This window comes from Grus americana, unplaced genomic scaffold, assembly GCF_028858705.1.
Source record: "Grus americana isolate bGruAme1 unplaced genomic scaffold, bGruAme1.mat H_41, whole genome shotgun sequence".
NCBI lineage: Eukaryota > Metazoa > Chordata > Aves > Gruiformes > Gruidae > Grus > Grus americana.
In genome coordinates, this window is record NW_026561362.1 from 45806 (window position 1) to 69974 (window position 24169).

Below are 24169 nucleotides of genomic sequence, written 5' to 3' on the forward strand. Positions count from 1 at the left end.
GGACAGCCAGGACTTGGCCTGCCAAATTTGATTACTTTCTGCATTGTTGCATTTGGCTGGGCAGGAGGTAATGGCTGATTATTGTGTCCTTCTAAACAGGAATAAAAATGCATCTTAATTTAAAAACTCAGTGGTAGGTAAGTCTGAAAAATGGATAGATACTTAATTTTACATGAGGTATTAAGGTGAAATTAAAACATTTAGCAAGATTATTAGAGACCTGTTTCTTCCTTCTTATTCCAACTTCCAGCAACATGATTGTGGATGTACTGTAGAGATAACTGGTAAATAAAAACTGTTCTAAAAGTGTAAGTAGGGTTGCAAAGGCAAGCATTTAAGAGCCAGGGAAAAGCCAGTGTTCTCAGTTTAGTCTGATAAGACCTTTAATTTTGTGGTCACGTATGATATGGTATGTGGTAATGAGGCTGTAAACTCCCGTTCCTCCTCTACATGTTTCAGCTATTCTCCAGTGAATAGTTACTGTGAGAGAGGCTTCCAGAAAGAGGGACTGCCGTTCTTAAAATGAAGAAAATGCCATGCTCCCTCAGAGAGGGTTGTCACCTTCCATCTTCCATGTCGATATTATAGGAGATAGCAGAAGCTAGTCTGTAAAAACAAGATAATGTTATCTCTAGTCTTTCATGTATTTTCACAAAAATGTTGTAGGTTTGAAGCACTTGGATGCTGAATGTTATGTAGAAATCGTTAGGAATGGGGAATATCTGCCTTCATGGTAAGGTTTGAGTAATTTTTAGTAAACTAGGCCCTAAGAACCACACATTGAGCCACAAGTGATAACGAAAATCTGAATGGCTGTTCATTAATTGGCCAAAATAAAGAGAGGTTCTGCATGGGGTCATACAATTAAAAACTATTGTAAAGCATATGTACAGGAGCCAGGGCTAATTTCAGTGATTGTTTATCCTCATTTTCTTGAGTGCTTGATTTTCTATTTGAGTAATTTTCTCATAACATATGTTTTTTGCGAATATTGGAATGAAAAAGGGACATAAATATAAATTTTATCTCTGGAAACCACTCACATAATTCTTTAAACTGATTGCATCTTAGTTTTGAGCTAATAGTGATTCACAGCCTTTGGAGAAATATGTTCTCCTTTCAGAAGTCCTTCTGTCTTTATCCTAAAGTTATATTGTTTAACAGAAGTTATCATACTATGTTTTACACATAAAGATTGCTTAAAATAGAAGAAATACAAAGAAACAAAAATAAAGAAATTGGGAGAGGTTTCTGCGAGAGAACTGTAACAGCTTCTCACATTTGTTTTGTGTTCATCTTTGTATAAATTTCATGGTGGTTTTGTTTTGTTTCATGTTTAATTTAGAAGCAGAGCCCTGTGCTAGTTGATCGTTCATAGATACAGCTTGGGTTTTAGTCATAAATATTGATTAAATATAAAAAAATACTGATTGCAAAGTTTGATTTCAAAGTCTTTAGCTGCTGTCACTATTATCACTGTACTATATAGTAAGAGCTTCTTCAGGTAGTGAAGATAGCTTATGATTGTACATTTACACTTAAAAATAACATACTACCTTTGAGGAAAAAAAAAAATCTATCAGATTATATGAAAAGTTCACTCCAAAAGAGAAATTTATTTAGGGCACCCCAATGGCTTATAAAACAAATACCTGTTTCTTTTTAGAGCCAGTACTCACTGCCAGTAATGGCTCAAGATCCAATGTGTTTAGATGAGATCCAGTATGTAGTACTGGGAAAACTGTTGCTGAAATAATGGAAAACATAAATCATGTGTAGGCTTATATTATTTTCTGATAATAGCCACTGATATACGTATACCTCTTTGTATCAGTGGTTTCCTGTTGATGTGGTCTCTGGTTTGTTTTCCTTCAACACAAATGCATGCTGCTACTGAAAGTTCCAAAGGGCACAGCAGATGCTAAAGGTACGCAAACGCTACTCCACCAAATGCTGCTTCTCACAAGTCTGTGGCCCGGAGTGGCTTCTGTGGCTGTTGCACAAGCAAGTGCAATTTAGGAACCCCTATTCTAGGGGCACCCAATAGCTTTGGGTCCAAAGAAATTTAATTGCTTTTTAAAAACTGTATTTAAAGTCCACTCTTTTTCTCAAAGTCTTATTGTCAGTGAAGATTGCACGCACATGTGACTTGTGTCACAAGGCTTTCTAGAGCTAATATAACTGTATTAATTCTTTCTTTTCACTGTTTTGCTGAGCTGTGTGTGAATTTTGGAATGTCCCTGAGCTGAAAGGACTTTTCATAAATTTGGAAAATCCTGAATCCCAAGTTCTTTATGAAGTTTTTGGAATTTTTTCAGTAAAATGATAGTAGTCTAAATTCAAAGTCCTTTACATAGAAGGGGAAATAGTGGTGTCTGTTATGTTCTTTGCCATTGGAGCATTAGCTGTTTGATCTAGATTAAATTGCAGTTGATGGAGCAGATTTCAATTTATTCTTTCAGATATGTCCTTAGAGGTGGTGGGGAATTTGCAAATGCTTGCTCTGTAGTCTCTGCAAGAGCAGGCATTCAGAAATGAGGCTGAGATTGCATCCTTTCTGAAGGAAAGGGAGACTGTTATTTAATACCTCTCTGGACTTTTCATGCTGATGTAAGCTGGCACGTCTGCTGAAAGAGGCAGTTTGTCTCCTTCCTGTCCCTCCCGCCCTGTGACCCGTTCCCACCCTGTCCTTTTGGGTAGCAGGCAGTTGTGTAGGCAGCGAGCAAGTGGGCTGATGTGCTGTGCCTGCCCGTGCTGTGTCACTCAGTAGCTGATGAGGGGGAGCTGGAGCTTCTCCTTTGTTTAATTCAGTAGTTAATACCTTCTGATAGACCTGTTACGCTGATGCTTATCAATGATGCGGGTTTATATTTATTATATTACTGTAAGTCATTCTTTAAGAGTAATACAAGTTTCTTTAATGAATTAGCTTAAGCTCAGTTTATTGTGTACAAGTGCACGTATTGTCGGTGATTTCTAATACAACAATTAAAGTACTAGTAGTGATCTTAATGCTATTACTTTTCTATACCCTCTATTACTGACAGCATTTAATATTTTCTTTCGAGTCAGGGTAGGCCAATAAAGAGTTAAAGGCAGTCATTTTATTTTGGGAATCCATCTCTATCTTCCTCCTTCATTTATCCTGATAGCCTCAGAACTTGAGGTAATAGTTCATAGAGTCTTTTTGTTCTATGTATGACCTGGCAATCTTAGCCGCTGTCTTGCAGAATGCATACTGAAGAAGCACTGAGTTACCATTTTTAAGGAGTAAGGTAGTAACATTTTTGGTCTTAAAACTTTTGTTTTGACCTGAATAGGTCAAGTTTAATTTGAAGTGCACAGGGCCAGTTACCTTCTACAGTGAGATAAACTTCTGCAGTTCCTCTGCAGGTGAGATTTCTGCCTAGTGAGTATCTAGTGATTGTAAGTGGTTCTACTGGTACTACCAAATGCACTTGTTATTTTCTTATTAGAGGGATGTGCTTGGAAACCTGCTCAGACAGGGTTTAATGAATTTCTAAAATGTAGCATAGAATAACTGTCTCATAATACTAAAAGAAAGTTAACTTATTTGGGGGGAAAACTGGGAAAGAATAGCAGCAGAGGTTTTTTTTTAACCTACCTTTCTATGTGTTTACTAATTAAAAAGAAGCTGTAAAGAAACAGGTGTATGTCAGGTTTTCATGAATGTGTTATTGGAGTTAATGTAATTACTGTAAATAAAAACATTAATTATGGAATATTTGTTAGAATGAAAGAGTAGGAAGAAGAAAAAATATATATATATCTTAACCACTGGGAGGGTTTTGTAACAACCGCATTACTTTAAGGGTACTGTATATAGAATCATAGAATAGAATCATAGAATGGTTTGGGTTGGAAGGGACCTTAAAGCCCATCTAGTTCCAACCCCCCTGCTGCGGGCAGGGACACCCTCCACTAGACCACGTTGCCCAAAGCCTCATCCAGCCTGCACTTAAACACTTCCAGGGATGGGGCCTCCACAGCCTCTCTGGGCAACCTGTTCCAGTGCCTCACCACTCTTAACAGTAAAGAATTTCTTTCTAACATCTAATCTAAATCGACCCTTCTTCGGCTTGAACCCATTCCCCCTTGTCCTGTCACTACACTCCCTGATAAACAGCCCCTCACCATCTTTCCTGTAGGCCCGTTTCAGGTACTGGAAGGCCACAATTAGATCTCCCCGGAGCCGCCTTTTCTCCAGGCTGAACAATCCCAACTCTCTCAGCCTGTCGTCATAGGAGAGGTGCTCCAGCCCTCCGATCAGCTTCGTGGCCTCCTCTGGTCTCGCTCCAACAGCTCCATGTCTCTCCTGTACTGGGGTCCCCAGAGCTGGCCGCAGTACTCCAGGTGGGGTCTCACCAGAGCGGAGTAGAGGGGCAGGGTCACCTCCCTCGACCTGCTGGTCACACCTCTTTTGATGCGGTTGGCTTTCTGGGCTGCAAGCGCACACTGCCAGCTCATGTTGAGCTTCCCATCAATCAATACCCCCAAGTCCTTCTCCTCGGGGCTGCTTTCAATCCATTCTCTGCCCAGCCAGTAGTTGTGCACTTGGCCTTGTTGCACTTCATGCGGTTCGCACGGGCCCACCTCTCCAGCCTGTCAAGGTCCCTCTGGATGGCATCCCTTCCCTCCAGCGTGTTGACCACACCACACAGCTTGGTGTCGTCGGCAAACTTGCTGAGGGTGCACTCGATCCCACTGTCCCTGTCGCCGACAAAGATGTTGAACAGTGCCGGTCCCAGTACCGACCCCTGAGGAACGCCACTCGTCACCGTTCTCCACTTGGACATTGAGCCGTTGACCACAACTCTTTGAGTGCAACCATCCAGCCAATTCCTTATCCACCGAGTGGTCCATCCATCGAATCCATGTCTCTCCCATTTAGAGACAAGGATGTCGTGCGGGACAGTGTCAGATGCCTTGCACCAGTTCAGGTAGATGATGTCAGTTGCCCTTCCCTTATCCATGGACGCTGTAACCCCATCGTAGAAGGCCACCAAGTTTGTCAGGCATGATTTGCCCCTAGTGAAGCCATGTTGGCTGTCACCAATCACCTCCTAATTTTCCGTGTGCCTGAGCATAGTCTCCAGGAGGGTCTGCTTCATAATCTTGCCAGGCACGGAGGTGAGACTGACTGGCCTTTAGTTCCCTGGGTCTTCCTTTTTACCCTTCTTAAAAATGGGGGTTATGTTCCCCCTCTTCCAGTCAGCAGGAACTTCGCCAGACTGCCAGGACTTCTCAAATATGATGGAGAGTGGCCTGGCCACTTCATCCGCCAGTTCCCTCAAGACCCACAGATGTGACTCATCAGGTCCCATGGACTTGTGCACCTTCAGGTTCCTTAGATATTCTCCAACCTGATCTTCTCCTACAGTGGCGGTTCTGCATTCTCCCAGTCCCTGCCTTCTGTGACCTGGGCAGTGTGGCTCAAGCATTTGCCAGTGAAGACTGAGGCAAAGAAGTCATTGAGTACCTCAGCCTTCTCCATATCCTGGGTAACCAGGTCACCTGTTTCATTCTGGAGGGGACCCACATTTTCCCTCGTCCTCCTTTTCTTACTAACATACCTATAGAAGCTTTTCTTCTTGTCCTTGACATCCCTGGCCAGACTAATTTCTATCAGGGCTTTGGCTTTCCTAACCTGCTCCCTGGCTGCTCGGACAGGTTCTCTGTATTCTTCCCAGGCTACCTGCCCTTGCTTCCACCCTCTGCAGGCGACCTTTTTTTGTTTGACTTTGCCCAGGACCTCCTTGTTCATCCATGGGGGCCTCTTGGTGGTTTTGCTTGACTTCCTCTTTGTTGGGATGCATTGCTCCTGAGCTTGGAGGAGGTGACCCTTGAATATTAGCCAGCCGTCTTGGGCTCCTCTTCCTTCCAGGGCTTTGTCCCATGGTATTCTACCAAGCAGATCCCTGAAGAGGCCAAAGTCTGCTCTGCTGAAGTCCAGGGTAGTGAGCTTGCTGCGTGCCCTCCTCGCTGCCCTGAGGATCCTGAATTCCACCATTTTGTGGTCACTGCAGCCAAGGCTGCCCTTGAGCTTGACGTCCCCTACCAGACCCTCCTTATTGGTGACAATAAGGTCCAGCATGGCACCTCTCCTCGTGGGCTCCTCTATCACTTGGAGGAGAAAGTTGTCATCGACACATTCCAGGAACTTCCTGGATTGCTTGTGCTCAGCTGCGTTGTCCCTCCAGCGGGTGTCAGATGTCTATATATAGATATTACTAGTATCTTCATTTAATTTAAATGTATTTAGTGACAAAAACTTTTGATTTTGGAAGTTATTGGTCCATGTGCTGGATCCTTAAGTAGCTGTGGTATATTTTTAATATTTAAAAAATATAAATTAAAAAAAAAAAAGGAAACTCTACTGTCACTTTGAATAAGGAGGTGCACACTACTTAAACCTTGTTTGCTTTTTTAGAAGAAATCATGCCCTGTCACCTTTCTCCTGCTCAGTCAAAAAGACCTGAACAATGTGGCTGATCAGTTCTGAACTGGCACAGCGCTGTGCTCTGAAGACCCACCCTGAGTTTCTCAGAACTCATGTCAGTTATTCAGTGGACCTCAGATCTTAAAACAAACCAACTCCTCACCCTACACATTGGGAAACTTTGATTTGTACTTTTATACAGGGAGCTCAGCTCCCCCATTTCTTCCATCTAACTCTTGTCCCATCATTTGTCCCCTTTTGTCTCATCCTTCTTCAGGATCCCAGTCGGAGCTTCTCATTAACTCAATCTCCCTTTCCCCTGGCTCCTTGTCAGTTACTTCCCAGTCAGTCCCAGTGGTGCATGTACTAGTCTTTATTTTGATGAAACCTTAGTATGTTTTCTTCTATTTCCTGAATTTTATTGGGTACTTCCTGCTTTCCTAAATTACATTGGGTTTTTGTTGTTTGTTTAATTGTTACTCTAACTGTTATGAAAAGGAATAAGTAGAGTGTTGACTTCATTTTTCCTGCAATTAAAAAATTCTCTGGATGATTCATTTAGCTGACAAAAAGTGATATACAGAGATATTTTAGTTATTACTTGAAGAGGCACTAAAGATAGTGAAATGGGGATATCCTGTTGCCTTTCAAAACAGGAAAATATTGCGACCAATCCAGTGCTAAGATGACACAAACCAAAGATAGGTTTTCTGTCAATTTGTGTCTGGCCCTTGTGTCACAGAATGTAAACAGAATGGCAGTTTGTGCTGGGGGAACTAGCAGCATCGCTGACAAGTTTAGATTCAGGAAGAGTATTTTAATGAGCCAGTTAGGCTTGTTGTTGGATTTTGGTGTCATACTCTGAAGTAGCTGCTGAATTTGCTGTCTCGAATCTGACAATAATTGCAGGCATGTCAGCTCACACTGTAATAATGTTGGCTGTCATCATGTAAATCTACATTAGAAACACATCTAAATACAACTATGCTATTTAATACTTATTCCGGCATAGTAGTCTAGAAAAAACATAATTGTGATTTGATATTTCTATTGAAACCAATGGGATTGCTGTGTTAGATAAAGCACAGAATAGCAGTATTGAAATAGTTGCAGAAAGAGGAAAGACAGATGTTAGGCACATTTCCTTACTTAAAAAAAAAAGAATCTCCTCTGTGAAACAATCTAAAATAAATATTTCCTAGTTGTCATTTTTATTTATCCTAGAAAAGCAATACCCTGTTTTAAGATATAATTTTTTAATATGTTAGCTCTTAATTTCACTACCATCTTTCAGGGGGTTTTTTTGTAGGTAGATCTGGGAAATACATAACTGGGTAGCTCATAGGCATTGCCAAAAAAAGCCAGAATTTTCTTACATGTTAGCTGAAACATTTATACATTGTGTGACTCTGATGCAAATAGTAGTACTGAGTGTATTGTTACAAGATGATGCTAAATTTGATAAGCTATGCCTCATGAATTGTCTTTTGTTAGAGGTCCTCAAGTTGGCCTGGCCAGCACCTTCTGATGGGTGTCTCTTTGAATACTCTAAACAATCCCCTTTCCCTCTTTCTTCGCTGCCCTGTCATATTGAATCTCTTTACCAGTTCTAACTCAGTCCAACCAAAGAAATTAATTTTCTTGGAAATAAGTGGCAGTGTAGAGAGAAGAAATGTAATTTTATTACTCCTGCCATAGGAAGGACTGCAATGCAATTTCATCCATATTGTGAAGCAGAAGGTAATTCAGACAGGAACGAGCTTCATAACGTACACTGCTTATTGCATTTATGCATACAGTAGTGTCTGTGCGGCTGTGCAGTGGAAATTATCTGGCTGAATGCTAGCCATCTTTAATTCTGTTGCTGTTTTTCTGGCAGATTAGATTCTTGATGGGGCTCACTGTACAAGTGCCAGTCATAGTGCATGGAAAGGAGACAGTAGGTTCGGACAATGAGGGGTTTTGAGCACACTTTCCTTTTTTCAGCAGCATGTATTTCCAGCGGATTAAACTGGCTGTCCTGCCACAGTGTTACACTGTAATGTAATAAATGAGTGGTTACTAACAAAAAGAGATTTTATGTTATTGGTAATAGTCTAATAGCAAGGTTTATTATATTGTTTATGACAAACTCTTCTATTGTGGAACTTGATTATTGCAGTGCTTATCTCCATCATAGTGTTTTGGCTTAAAAATCAGACAGAACTGGGCAAAGGATCTTCTCATGACTCACAGGGAGTTTTACTGCCATATCATAAGTTAACAAGCACAGAATCATAGAATCCTGTACATAGGAAGGAAACTTTCTGGGGTCTCCAGTACAACCTCCTCCTCAAAGCAGAACCTATTGGAGCAGGTTGTTGAGGATCTTGTCCGGTTGAGTTTTGAGTATGTGTGAAGATCCCACAACCTCTCTGGGCAAAAATCTGTTCTAAATTTTGACCATCCACAAGTGAAAAATGTTCTCCTTTCATCTAGTTGGAATTTCCAGTGTCTGTTGCCTTTATTCTGGTGCACCTTTGAGAAGAATCTGGATCTCTCTTTTCTAAATATTCCCATCTGGCAGTTGTACATGGTAATTGAGTACTCCAGATGTCTCATGACTACTGAATAGAGGGGAGGAATTGCTTCCCCTGACCTGCAAGCTAACCAGGTATCTTGCTAATACAGCCTCGTACAAGGCCAGTCTTTGCTGCAACGACAGCATTGCTGGCTCATAGTCAGCTTCTTCACCAGGTTGTTTTCCGTAAAGCTGCTGCCTGCCCTTGTGGCATAAGGTTATTCTATCCCAGATGAGGAGGACTTTGTATTTGCCTTGGAAGAACTTTGTGAGGTTCTTGTTGGTCTGGTTTTCCAGCCTGTTGAGGAAACTCCTCTGAATAGCAGCCTCCAGTGTGATGACTGCTCCCCCAAGCCTGGTATCATCTGCAAAGTGCCTGAGACTGCACTCTATTCTAGTATCCAGATAGTTAATAAAGATGTTGGTGCACTGAGGGATGCCACTAGGAACCAGCTACAAATTGGTCCATTTACTGTTGATGACCACCGTCTCAGCCTGGCAGTCCAGCCAACTTAAAATCCATTTGTCTAGTCCATATTGCACCAACATGGCTTATAGCACATGTTCTCCAGGAAATGTGCCCTGGCTGTCCCAGACCAATTATCTTTTCTGACCTCAAATGTTAAAACTTCATAGTTGAGTTTCCCTGTTTTCTAGTGCTAGACTTCTCTTCAGAAATTGTCAGCCATGTCAGAGATGGAAACCATGTGCACCCGTAAATCTGATTACAAGTTGCATTGATAAAGTTAAGAATAAATGTAGGACTTCTGCAGGCATTAACTAACCCTCCCTTGACACTAGGATTAAAGAAACAAACAGTGCAGAATTAAATATAGCATTTACTAAATGGTTTAAAAACAGATGAATTGATAACAAAGCAATTGAAAACGCAGAATTGTTATTCAGATGTGCTGCTTGTAATAGGACCTGCAGGGATCTGTTCTTGTCTCTGCTATTCACAATTCTTGTAATAGGAATCAGAAAAAATTGAAATATGCTGATGACGCAGAATTAGAAAGTTAAATAATGATTAGTTTGGAAATTGTACGGTTTCTGTCAGATACTTGGCTCATTTAAACAGCATCTATTCTAATACATCCAAATATAGAAAGGACCTACAGATGGTGTTTTGTGTCCTGAGGTGCAATGACACTTAACGTGATGAAACATTATTATGGCTAACCAATTGAACATCAGCCTCTTCCTTGATTTTGATAGCTAAGAGGATAAGAAGTCTTGCCTTTATAGGCAGGGGGCCATCTTGGGGGGCAGAGGAGGAGAGTAATTGAAAATCTCTCTATAGACTAAATGAGGTGATTGTTGAGCAATTACTACTGATTCTGCTGTGTCCTCTTCAGAATAGATATGGAAAAGCTAGAAAGATTCAGAGATGATCCATGATACTTGATTTGCACAAGGCAAGGATGATAGGAGGGGAGGACCTAGAATAATAGATCTTAAGGTTACCTCTCTTTTCTTGAGGTCAGAAAAGATAATTGGCCTGGGACAGCCAGGGCACATCTCTTGGAGAACACATGCTATATCTATCCATCTAACTCCTTTAAGGCAAGTTAATGTCTAACTATAGTATTTTCAACATGTGCTTGTCTTGCCTGTTATAAAAAAAAATAAATCTGTAACAATATTTTGCAACCTCTCAAAAAGTTCAGTACTTTTTGGCCCATACTGTTAAAGACTTTCTGAAGCCTATGCTGTATCTCCTGATTGTCTTTTCTTACTCTACTTGCCATGGACAAGGAGAAAAGCTTATTCCATTCCTCTTTCCTGCAAATTTTTGATTTAAATTATTTTCCTAATTCTTGTCATTTCTAGGCTAAACAGCCAAACAGTCAAACGCAATCTGTAGAATGTATCATGTCTTCTGGATATTCTCATTATTGCTTTAAAGAATTACCTGTTTATCCACACCTTCTCAATGTATAATAGATAAAAATGTAAATCTAGAGAAGTAAATATATAAAAGTGAGAAGAATATTCCAGCAGAAGACTGATGAATACATAGTGAAGAAATTACTTTGTACGTTTATTCAGACAAACTGCGGAAGTTCAGTGAGGAGTTAGCCTATTTATGACTTATAAATGGGTACACGGAGAAAGGTTTCAGGTAGGTGATTGCTGATTGAGGTAATCTATCAAAAAATCTGTCTCAAATCTGTCAGTTCTGTCAAAAAAGATGTAACAAAGTCCAGTACTTACAAACCAAAGCCATGCAAATTCAGAATAGAAATGAAGCCGCTTTTTAATAATTAGGGTAATTAACATTAAATTAATCATGGAAAGCAGTTGCTTCTTTATTACTGATATCTTTAAAACAAGACTGGATTGTATTTTAAATGATATGTTGCCACATTATCTTAGAGGAAGTATGTTGCAGCAATCTGTGAGCGAGTTTCTATGGCATGTGCCCTGCAGGAAGTCAGACTAGATAATCACAATAATCCTTTATAGTCTTGGAACTGATGAATCTTTAAATCTGTTTAGTCAGGACCAGCTGTGTTGAAAAACAGCAGTACTAAAATACAAAGAAAATGCTAAGAAGTAGTGGATATACTGCACTGATGTGTTTTATGGTTTTTCAGGCAAGAGAATTGTATGTGAAAGTCTAGTAGTTTTTAGGAGTCTTTCTCTAGTGAGGTCTTTCAGAGATGGTATGTTAATTCTTGTAGCCCTTTAAACATATTCTTTGTGGTTTTTGATGACTTTTATCTACTTGGCAAAGACATGCTTTTCAGCTATTTATATATAAACTGTGGAAAAGATTGACATTCAGTACTTTTTTTGGCTTACTTATGTTTCAAACACTGTAGAGAACAGCAGATATTTTGGATATCTTTGAGTGGGAGATCACCAGAAATCGTTCAGATGCTGTGTAAAGGTGTAAGGGTGAGTCAAGAGGTAGTTCTTTTGCTTTTGAGGCTGTACTGATTCGGCAGTTGAGAATCAGCGGTGTGCATGAGGGTACTGCACTGCCACATGTGCTGTGTTTCAGTCAGAAATAATGCTGGCGTAATGCTTGACGGTTATTTATTAACTGGAGCTTTTAACCATTATACCTAAGCTGAGTGTTAGCCTGTGTAATAATATCTTTCTTCCTTTCCTTTTGGCTTTTGTCTGTGGAGCATGCTATTACATTTTAAACACTAGTGAAAACACCTAACTTATATCTCAGAAGGTGACCCTACTTAGAATAGATTAAAAAAAACCCTCAGTATTCCACACTAACGGGAATGCTTTGATATGTGGGTTTTTTTACAGTAATGAGATGCCCTAAGTGGACAAACATGGTTTTGTTCTGATGTTACTGGGATCTTTGTTTAAAATCTGCAGTTTTAACAGCTGCCAGCCACAGGTCCATTACAAATATTTGCGGTGTTATTGTCACATACATGGAACAAACATTTTTAAATTGAAGAGATTTGAATTAATTCTTTATCCTGGGAGTTGTACCTCTTTTCTCGGAGCTTTTCATTTGCAGCTCTGCCTCTCATCTTTTGACTATTTTAATTTTTTATCTACCAAAACCTTCAATATTTTATAGAACAAATAAAAACTGGGATTTGAAAACAGGCTTTATTTATAATTTACATCATACTTGCTGCCTTCTACTTTTTTTGTGCTTTTTGCTTAACTACTAAATTGGAATTCATGTTTTCAGTCCTGCTGTATTACAAGGTGGCTATCAGCTCAGTGCCAGAGTTTATAGCTAGTCTGCTTTACACATTCTTTCGTAGGGTGAAGGAGCTTATCTTTAGTTTGCATTTCAATCAGTTATTTCACCAGTATTCTTCCTGGGGCCATATGTGGTGCTGCATTTACTGTCAAGGCAGAAGAAATGACTTGTTTATGTAAGTCTTTCTTTGATGGATCAGGCTGCTCTTAACAATATTTCTGGCTGTTCTGAAACGCAAACCATCTTGTCACAGAGTATCTGAGTTGATCACACGGTGTATTTCCATTTGCTATTAGCTGTCTGGAAGCATCTTCCGTAAAGCACAGAGATACTCTGCACCTGAGCATAGCCAGCACCGCCTGCGTGGTTCAGAGATGTCGGTATCAGCAGGGTTGTCAAATAAAACAACTGCTGCTTTTACTAGTTTTCGTGTCCTTCACCTGGCAGCCGAGACAGAGGCTCTAATCAAATGGTACTAGTCATTGACACAACTTCCTCTATAGGAAAAATTTTGTTTATCATATATATACATTAAAATCGGAACTTGAACACATGAGAAAGGACAGTTATTTAGCCAGTAGTAATGTTCTAAGTGTGTGGATCCCATGACCTGCCCTTTATTTCTCCTTCTGTCATGCTCCGAAGTAGAAGTATCATAAATGGTTTGCATAAAGAAGAGCTGTGGCTCCTGCATTCATTTTCCTTTTTCATAATAGTAGGGGGAGGCATATGTCTGAGACACAAATGAGCATTGCTGTTAAAAATGTTGATACACCAATATGAGTTTGCATAGATTGAAATAGCTCAAAGAACCATAAAGAATTGTTACTCAGAAAGGAGAAACTACTCATGCATAAGGGATTCCGATTTTCATTTCCTCATAATTTTATAATTAATATCTGGTGTTCGAATAAAAATAATTGCATTATAATGCAGAACAGAAACAAAAAATTTGAAGATCTGAAGAATTTTAAGTCAAATCAATTTGGGATCGGTTTACCTTCCAAATAAAATAATCCTGAACTTTAAAGTAAAATGTAAATAATTTCACTTCCTGGTCTTCATTTTAGAAAAGAAGTTGTGTTATTTTTCTGAACTCTGCCAAGTAATTATTTTATATAGACAAAATTAAGACTTCCAGGATGGATTAGAGTTGTGTTAAACATCTGTGTGAAGTAGTAGAAATGGATTGATTCTCCATTTAAATTGCTAGGTACATGGACTATAATCTTCTGTAAAATATTTTCCTCTGCTGGACAGAGGTCTCTGATTTTGGAGGCTTCTTCAGTTAAGGTTCAATATTAGAACTTTCTAATAATTCAGGGAGATACTCTTGTTTTTGTCTTACCCCCCCCCCCCCCGCCAAAAAAAAAAAAGATTAGGATTAATGTTTTTAACATGTGTAAAGCAGTTGTGATTTTATCAGTAGCGTTGGTTCGATTGTCCTCCCTGACAGAAACATAAATCTTACAAACCTTCATTCATCTTGGTTTTCAATGTGTCAGGTAAATCTGGTGTATTCAGTCCATCCAGCCTATAAAAAGATACGTTGCATTGCCTGTGCTGCCTTTAACTGCACAAGAATATATGCTACATGTAAAACGTGAATGTAAACTTGTACTTCCTCTTAATATCTATCTAAACTGCATGACAATCTTAGTCTAAAGTCAAGATTTTAAGAACAAGTGGGATTTTGTAATTAGTTATGTAATATTTTGTTTCTTATTGTAATTTAAGGAAGTTATGGTGAATACTTATCTATGTAGAAATGTGGGAATTACAGTAAATTTCATTAATGATATTACTAAGTAGTTCTTTGAAGTTAGTAGTTCTAAATATTATACAATAAAACCAGAATTTTCATGTTTGCTGTCTGAAACAAATCTTTGTGACCAACATCATAAACAAAATGACAGATGCTGTCACAGGTTAAGGCATGAGAAACCAATATGCTTTTTTTACTTAGAACTGTTCCTCTGAAGTTGAAATTGTCTCTTTTGGAGGAATAACATTTACTGGAACCTGTCTGAGAAGCATAGCTGAAACTTTTTTTACAGTTGAACAACATTGAAATGTCTTTTTTAAATTTACTTTAGAAGTATGTAGTTGTAAAACTGTTGGAATACGTTCAGCCATTTTCTGTAGGGATTCACAGAAATGTTGCAGGACAAATGGTGGCATCATGCCCAGGATCATTAATTACAAAATGCACTAATCAAACTGGTCTGCAAATAATGGTCTATGTTCTATATTTTATTGGAATAATAGTGTGGGTTTTGCTTGTGGTTTTTTTTTTTCCCATAACATTTTAGGTGCTCCTAATACAATTTTAAAACTGGCTTTTGGCAAAATCTTCTCTAACGCAATGAACTTGTATTGCATGACCTGCATGAACATCTTAACAAAGAATTGTTAGAGACATTTAAGATTACAGTTCTACAGTTAAGCCAGTTCTACAGATTGGGTTGTGATATTTCTTTTGAATTTTTTTCTCTTACTGCTGTGTTTGTCAGGTCCAAAGTAGTTGTACTAATTCTAGACCACTCCACGTATGTGAATGAGAATATGAATTGTGTGCTGTGTGACACTGTATGAGAGAAGCTGGACAAAGGATGAAAGTATCAGGTTATACACTTGAAATCCACTGGATGTGAAGTTTCCTGTTAAGTATGTAAATAACATTGAAAGAGCAGGTGTTTAACTTAAATGCAATGGAAATGCTATGCAGAGAAAATATTTTTCAACTTCAGAATTTGGCACACCAGCGTAAGGTACTGCTAAGGGGAAAATATTTATCTGACAGCACTTGTTACATACTGTAATCAGTTTGAATTTCTTGATAGATATTTATCATGCAAGTTGTAATTTAGACAGCTTGACTATTATTAATTAGTGTGAATGTTAATTATTAATATATCATCTAATAAATATATCATCTTGTTATTCAAAGTGGAAACAAAAGCATTTAACTCTACTTTAAAACTGATGTGAAAGGTAATATAATTTCTCTGTCATGCAGAAAATGACCTTAAAATACTGATTTATGGGGCGGGATTTACTGTGTTGGCAAAAGAACATAGCCATTTAGTCATGGGTAGGAAGCTTTCTTCTGAATGTTATAAGTTCTTTTGCATTTAAATAATGGTAAAAAGCCTACTAAAAGTATGAAATACAGAGGCTTCCACACGTACTCAATACTGCTTCAGTTTCTTTCAGAGCAAAATGTTTTCATTTATTACCTCTCTGACAGGTAAATACTGCCAGTTAGTATTGAATGCAGTGTCTTCCTCAAATTCTCCAGATTTGTATCTCTTTCAGATGGAGGTTATACAGCTTCCTCTTTTCTAATACATCAGAGGCTAAGTGGCTACTGCTGGCACTCAAAGACAGTGGTTCCAGCAGGAGGCATTTTGAATCACTGTGTCGGAGATGGCAGCGCAAGGTTGAAAGTCTTCCTCTTTCAGATTTACCAATATTCCAAGCTTTGTGGGACCAGAACTTCTGGGGGGAAAAAGAAATACACTTGCTGTGGATCAAGATAATCAATTGTCCCTCTGGAAGACTGCATAATTCAGCAAATATATTTTCGGATGTAAAGTATCATTATGACTGTGATTCTTATGTAAATAGGAGACACGAGTCTACAAGGAAAATAGAAGGTGATGATGTGAGCAGGGAAGATTTTATACCAATTTTAGTTCCGCTTATTAAAGCTTATTCACTGCTGGGACCTTGTATTTACAAGCAAGTAAGGGCATGTTGGGGATGTGAAGGTTAAAGACATCCTTAGCTCCACTGACCTTGAGATGGTAGAGCTCTGGATCCTGAGAGGAGAGAGCAGGGCAAAAACCAGGATCACAACCCTGGACTTCAAGCGAAGCAGACTCTGACATCTTCAGAGATCTGCCTGAAATAGTCCCATGGGATAAGGCCCTGGAAGGAAAAGGATCTGAGAAACTTGGCTGTTTCAAGAATCACCTCGTCCAAGCTCAAGCAAGGGTAGTCCAGCCCAGCAAGCAGGAAGTCAAGCAAAGATGCCAGGAGGCTTGCATGGATGAACAAGGAGCTCCTGGCAAGACTCAAACATAAAAAGGAAGTGTACAGAAGGCGGAAGCAGGGACAAGGAATTGGGGAGCAATATAGAGATGTTGTCCAAGCATGCAGAGACCAGGGTTAGGAGAGCCAAAAACCCACCTGGAGCTACATCTGGCAAGGGATGTCAAAGGCAACAGTAAGAGAGGCTTCTTTAAGTGCATAAACAGTAAAAAAAAAACCCCAGGGAAAATTTAGACCAGCTGCTGAGTGAGGCCTGGGCCCTGGAGACACAGACTAAGCAAAGGGTAAGGTGCTGAATGCCTTCTTCACCAGCCTTCAGAAATCCTAGGTCCCAGAGGCCAGGGGAAAGTCTCAAGCAAGGAGGACTTACTCTTGGTGGAAGAGGATCATGCTTGGGAATACTTAAGCAAGATGTACATGAGTCCATTGGCCCTGATGGGATATACCTGGAAGTGCTGATGGAGCTGGAAAATGTCATTGTGAGGCCACTGTCAGTCATCTTTGAGAGATCATGGCAATCGGGGCAGGTGCCTGAGGACTGGAGGAAAGCAAATATCACTCCTGTCCTTACAAAGGGCAAGGAGAACCCAGCAAACTACAGGCTGGTCTGCCTCACCTTGGTCCCTGGGAGGGTGATGGAGTAATTAATCCTGGAAAGCATTTCCAGGCATGTGAAGGACAAGAAGGTGATTGAGAATAGTCAGCATGGACTCTCAAAGGGGAAGTCACACCAACATGATAACCTGCATGGTGTTTGTAGCTATCAAAAGCTGCAGATATTATTTGGTTTGCAACAGATGCAATGTATCACCAAGTTTTTGGACATGTTGGTAGGTAGCTTTGATTTAAATACACCATTTTGGGTTTGGAGCAGATGAAATAATTGTTGTTTTCTGTTTATCATAAAGGATTTTAATCACATGTTTCTGGTAAAGCATGTTAAATACTCTTAAGTAGCGGAGGAAGTTAGCACAAGTTCTGCACAAATGACGTTTCTAGGATATTTCAGAGAAATAGTGGGAATAAAGAGTGGTGAAAAGAGTTTGCATATGTACTGCTAGTATGAGGACACCCATATAAAATCAGCTTCTGTGTAATTTAAGACTTCATATAACAGGTTTCATTCTTTTGAGAATTTTTTTTTTTGGCAACTCAGAGAAAGCCAGAATTCTTGTAGTTTCTACTTGGAATGTTGCCAAGAGTGCCAAGGAGCCTTTTCATGAAGTTACTGATGTAAATTCAACATATCTTTTAGCTCTTAGCTCAAGGATTTCACTATTTGGAAGAAGCATATGGACATAGTACATCCAGAAAAAAGTTACTGTACTACTTAAGTATGGTATACAGTGATTCAGATGTGTCATTTAATCTAATATAAAGGAAAAGCTTGTAGCAACATCTCTGCTTATCTTGTAAAGGCTTTATTTTGTTATTTTGCTCTGCTTTTGCTTTCTTTATTGATGTTCCATCATTCTTTTTACTGCTTATGTTTTCCTTTTGTCATGTGTCAGTATTTTAAACTGTTTTAGACATTTTCATTGGCAAAAGTCTGAAGAATTTACTAGTAACAATGTGAGAGAATCTTTTTCTGGCACTCTAATTTACTTTGCTTTAATACACACTGTAAATTGAAATGCCCTCTGCGAATACAGTAGAGAATCCATTTAAAACAGATTTATATTAGAGTAAATAATTTCTGTTTGAAGCTAGAAGTTATGAATATTCATAGGAGAGAATAAATGCTATTCATGTTAATACATTCTTACTAATAAATAGAGAACTTCAAGATAGAAGAATGGCAATAAACCAAAACTGAGGTGCCCTCCTTTCCGAGTCTGGTACTCCTTTGAAAGATGAATGCTGTTCATTGAATGTTTAGTGGTGTGCTGTCAAAGTGTGAGCTCATCTCCAGGCTCTTGTGAAAACTCCAGGATGGTACCACAACCCTTTGTAGTGTACTTTGTAGTTTTAGTGGGAGAAGTTGTAATTTAGTTAACTTTATTCTTGCTTGATGTTATTTTTCCATATTTGTTTTCTGTGTTTTTTAACTGTTACTAAAATCCATTTTAGTTCTGTAATAAAACAGGACTAGAAATCTAGGCATGCATGTAGAACACAAGAATATGTGCAAGTATTAATTGTGTTCTCAAATTCCTTTGCTTTTCTGTGAGTGCCAGTCTGGATTCCTGCGTACTATCCACATCTCCCACTCAAGTTTTAATTCAGTTCCTTTCCCTATTCCTGAGACATCCTTGTATTGACCTGTTGAATCTGACCTTTATTCATCGGCAAGCACTAGATGAATACTATCTAATTTGATAGGTAGTGTTTAAGGTTTGCATGGTAATAATATTAGAGATTTGTGGTATTAAACTATAAATATTGCACAAATCTATAAACTCCAACAGAGCTTTATTTTATATATATATAATTTGCTTAATTGAAAATCCAGACAAAACTGAAAAGAAAGGAATAAGTTTTGTGTTGTTTCCAGCTTTACTATTTCATGTCTGATGATGCTTGCAGGCTTTAGTATCTAATTTAGATACCGAAATCCATAACAAGGAACCTGGGAAAAGCGACTCACTTGCTTTTATAAGGAAAATAATTTTTTGTGCCCATCTCCCCCATTATAGCCCAAGGCAGTTCTATAGGAAATGTCTTAAGGGACTGCTCTTTAGAGAGGCAAAATCCTGACTTCTTTACAGTAGCGTTAAATGAATTCATGGTAGCAAAATTACTATAAATAGGTCATCTCCCATAATATACCAGTCTTTTATATATTTTCATATTATGTGGTATTTATTTAAAGAATGACAAAGGCAGCCTTAGCATTTTGAAGCCACCATAGGCATGAAACAGGGAGTTTTACTACCCTGAAGCATGAAGCAGCTTCGTGTTTGCGTGAGTGCAGGTTTACGTGCTGTGCCTGCCCGTTTACAAAACCCCAGACAGCTGTGTGGGGCATCATCCCTGTGGGGAGAGGCTGGCTCCACCAGAGACCTGCGGCAGGGCAGAGCTGGGCGTGCCTCTGGGAGAGCAGAAAGGGCGCACAGACATGCAGGCGGCGAGGCTGAGGGAAAAAGAGTGAGAAACAGCCCCAGGAACACCTGGAGCAGCGCGGGAGGAGGTGGGAGCAGGTATCCATGCTGCAGTCTGTGAGGAGAACCGCACAGAGGTTTATCCTGAAGGACTGCAGCCTGTGGGCAGGGCCCACGCTGGAGCAGGGGAGAGGTGCGAGGAGGAAGGAGAAGCAGAGAGGAGCTGCTGTGGGCTGACACCCATGCACAGACACGCACACCTCACACACCCCTGCACACCCCATTTCCCTGTGGCAGGGGAAGGAATGGCGGAGGAGTTGGGAATGGAGGAGTGAGGTTGGGCCTGGGAGGAGGGTGAGTGGGCATGAGGGGTTTTACCTTTTTTTGTCTTTGTTTCTCACCACCTAACTCTGTTTTAAGTGGTAATAAATTACATTAATTTTCCCCCAGACAAGTCTGTTTTGCTGGGATATAGTAATTGATAAGTGATCTCCCACAACTATTTTCATGTCATTTCCCCCACCCTGGCCTGCTGAGGGGAGGGAGGGAGAGAGCAGCTGTGTGGGGGCCTGGCAGCTGGTAAAGGTCAACCCACACACCACCAAAACATCTTCTGGCATTTGATCTCCTCAGAGTTAATATGGAGTCATTAAAAGAAAAAAACATTAACGGCATAATTACACTTTTTCATGTACATGTGAAGATTATCCAAGTGGAACTTGTTGGTAGTAACAAATCGAAGAAACACAGCAAATATATTTGTACCTGGGGATAGTAAAAGGCAACAAGGTGTGCTGGAGGACAGACTTGTGCTGCTAGTAAGAAGTGAGTCCTCAGTTCATTAAGGCTATCCAGGTGCTTTGTCCCTGACACACCTTAATTATTACCATAACAGTTTTTGCATAAATAACTTTTATATCCTGGATGTAAACCATTTCCCAAATATGTTATAAATGTGCAGAGCAGATCATTCTGGATGGACTGATAAAGTGCTCGTTGCTTGGTAGCCTGTGACAACACTAGATGAAAAATGAGAGACTATAGGTTCTATGAAAGTTTACTGTAAAACAGAGTGAACACTTACATATCAGATTGAGTGGCTTTTTTTTATTTAGCTACTAAAAAGATGATAAAGTTTTGGGGTTGTTTATGGTGCTACTCTGACTAAAATTGCTTGAATGGCTCTAAAGTTTAATTTTTTTTCTGAAAATGTGGTATCCAGAATCATCTGTTTCAATTTAAGCAGTTCTCTTTACCTGGGGGTAGGAATCCTGATCAGCTTAGCTTAGTGTTGAATTTTGAAGGGTTTTTTTCTTGAAAGGGAGAAGGCAGAGGAAATTCGTTAAAATAATGTGCATCTCCCTCCTTCTCTCCCAAATGGACCTTATTAGTCACTAGACTTGTAGTGTGAAGAGGGGTGTTATAAATTGTTGATTGACTGTTTCAAACTCTTTACTGCCTTCAAGCCTGGAATTAAGCTACCTTCAACTCTCTTCTGGCTCTCCTTTCTCTCACACAAGTATTTTCCTTCACTTGCATGGGTCTTGCATCTATGGTTCACTTCATAACTGTTTGAGGTCACCGCTACAGTTCCTCTGGCTTTCCATTTTCTGATACCTCTTCTTCCTTTCTTATAGGGGACGCCATATGTTTAGTGCTCTGTCTATCAATACTTGCTCACTCCGTTTAAGGCAGATGATTTTTTTTTTTTTTTTTTGAAGAAGAAGTCTGAGAACTAAAGCTGAGCATACTGTCATGATCATGGAACAAAAGAGGGGTGTTTGACGTTTGAAAGGGGTTTGGGTTTGATGGTTTTGTGGGGTTTTTTTGGATTATTGCATGGGACCTAATGTGACTAGCTTTTACAAAACTGTGTTCCCATTCTGGACTTAAATTCATTGGTAGCCTTGAACCATCGTTGCAAGAGTGAGGGAGTGGTTCTTTCGGAAGGTTTATTTGGGAAGTCTGAATATGGTGATTTTGGAGCTGATTCTCATGATCATTTCATTGCTAACTGTTTTATTGATAGTATATACCTAATTTGCTTATTGGATGGTCCCAAACTGTATTGTCTTCATCTTGTGTTAGAAGAAGTTACAGCCTTTTCCTGTTCACATAAATAGCATATAAAAATGGACATTTCCTATACCTACTGTCTTCTTCAGCTTATGTATGATTTACTTTGGACCACATTTAGTGAAAAAGCCTAAACATAAATCTAGTCACTTTATACTTACCTGCTATGCGTGATTATCTTCCTAGAGTAAGTGCTTTCAGCCCTGGAAATATATGTCTTTCTGTTGGATCTGGTGTCTGTATTGCATTTTTTTCAGGCGAGACCAGAACAAATGTTGATGCATAGTTGAGAGATTGTGCATCTTTTCATCTCAAAATTGTTTGATAAGAACAGCAGATTATTCCATCTGTGCTTAACCTGCTTCAGCAAAACAGATGTGTAATCAGATTCAGACAAATTAACAAATTCCTGATCAAAACAGAGTACATAGAAATCTGTTTTCCTAAGTCATACAAATCTAGTGGTCTTGTAGGAAAACAAACTCAAGTAGATGGAAATTCTTTTTTCATCTCATCTTACCTATTTTTGGTAAGAAAAGTGAAAAATATTTTTTCTAATTATATGTTGCAATAGAAAACAATTATATTTTTATTTATGGGTGTTCCACCATGAGATCTAGTCTTGATAAATGCATGTATCGTTATTTAGGGGGTTTTATAAAACACTCATTTACAAGCAGAAATGTCATCAAGACCAAGCTAGCTTGCAAAGTCTCAGTTTCAGTCTGTCTAGTCAGTGCTTTCCCCAAGTGAGTTTCAGATGTATCAAGCTTTGGATACAGGTAGGAATGGAACTTATTTTTTTAAAAAAATAGCATTTAACTGCAATAGGAGGTGGTTTTTTTTTTTCTCTCTTGGGATCCTCATTTGTTGTGCGTTGGCCACTTTATGCAGTATGAGATATGGCTGTGTAGACAAGAGCTGCCTTGACACACAATTCTCACCTAGCAGCTGTTAGAATAGTTTGGACATGCTTCCTTATCGTACGGGTGCTTATAGGTGGCCTTGGTTTTAACCTCAGAGCTGCTGCTTTGTGGACTTGCCATATAGGTATTTCCTGCAGGGGAAAAAAGCGTTTCCACTTCTGTCTGATTTTTGGAGGATTGACTTTGTTTTGGTTTGGGGTTTTTTTCATTTTTGAAGAATACCGGTTCTTTTGGAAGGGATTGTGGTGTTAGTTGTTTGGATTTGGTTTTGCTGGTGGAGGTGGTGTGGGGTTTTTTACTGACTACAGTAATTTTCCTCTTTTGAAGTAGCTTTGCAGGTGGATTTTGTCATTCATTGCTTTAGTCCCTTTTAGAGTGTAGATAATGAGTATTCATATCCTCCCCACCTAACACCTGGGTAAATTTTAGTAACTGGAATATCAAAAATATTAAAAGTGGTTTTCTGTTGTGGTGACTGTTCAGAGCCATTAAGTTAGCTGCTGACAGAAAACAAACTTTCCCACCTCTCTGTTACTTTAAATCTAAAACTTTGAATTTATTATATGATTGAAATAAGTGAATAATGAATCCTCTTATCTATAGCATTAGGTTCCATCAGAAAATGGACCTCTTAGCAGATTGAGCCTAAACTTTAGAACTAAAAAATTATTCAATTTAAATAGCATCAGTTAACACTACTTTTTGATATAAATATATTAAAACTTGTACAAGCTGGATTAATGTTCCTCTAGGGTAATTAAATGAAAAGTTGGTAACTTATTAATCTCTCTCTTTCTCTCTTTCTTTCTCTTTCTCACACTCTTTCTCTTTCCAAACTTACTAATCTCTCTCTTCTTCCTTCTTTCTCTCCTCCCTTTCTCCCCCTACCTTCTCTTTCTTTCTTTCTTTCTTTATTTCTTTCTCACTCTCTTCCCCTTTCCTACCCAAAATATGCCTTTACAGAAACATAAGGTAGATCTTTTCTACAAACTGCGCCATGTGATGAATGAACTCATTGACCTACGTAGACAGCTGCTGTCAGGTCACTTGACACAGGATCAGGTGCGAGAGGTCAAGAGACACCTCACAGTGAGGCTGGACTGGGGCAATGAGTAAGTACAGGTACCAGCTGGGTACTGTTTGTTCTAATTATTTTTAAATAGCTTTTATTTAAAAAACCAAAAAAGCCAACAACTTTTTTCTTCCAATAGTATTTGTACACAGATAGAACATTTCATTATTTGGAAATCAAATATAATTTTTTATAGTGAGTTTATTGCATAGTTCTACTATTTCTGTAAAACAAGCTGTTTTGCTTATTAGTAGGTCTTTTCTAAGGCTATCTGCACTTTTAAAAGG

At 39.1% G+C, this 24169-nt stretch overlaps 1 protein-coding gene across 1 annotated transcript in view; it reads left to right on the forward strand.

Moving 5' to 3' along the window:
• Positions 1 to 23922, forward strand: part of LOC129200312 (dedicator of cytokinesis protein 3-like) — a gene marked incomplete at both ends in the record, with an annotated part of 49124 nt that extends 25202 nt beyond the window's left edge. Inside the window, one exon of the mRNA XM_054811635.1 lies at positions 23774 to 23922. Coding sequence (XP_054667610.1) covers positions 23774 to 23922 — 149 coding nt within the window. The remainder of the gene's footprint in view (positions 1 to 23773) is intronic.
• Positions 23923 to 24169: the final 247 nt, after the last annotated feature.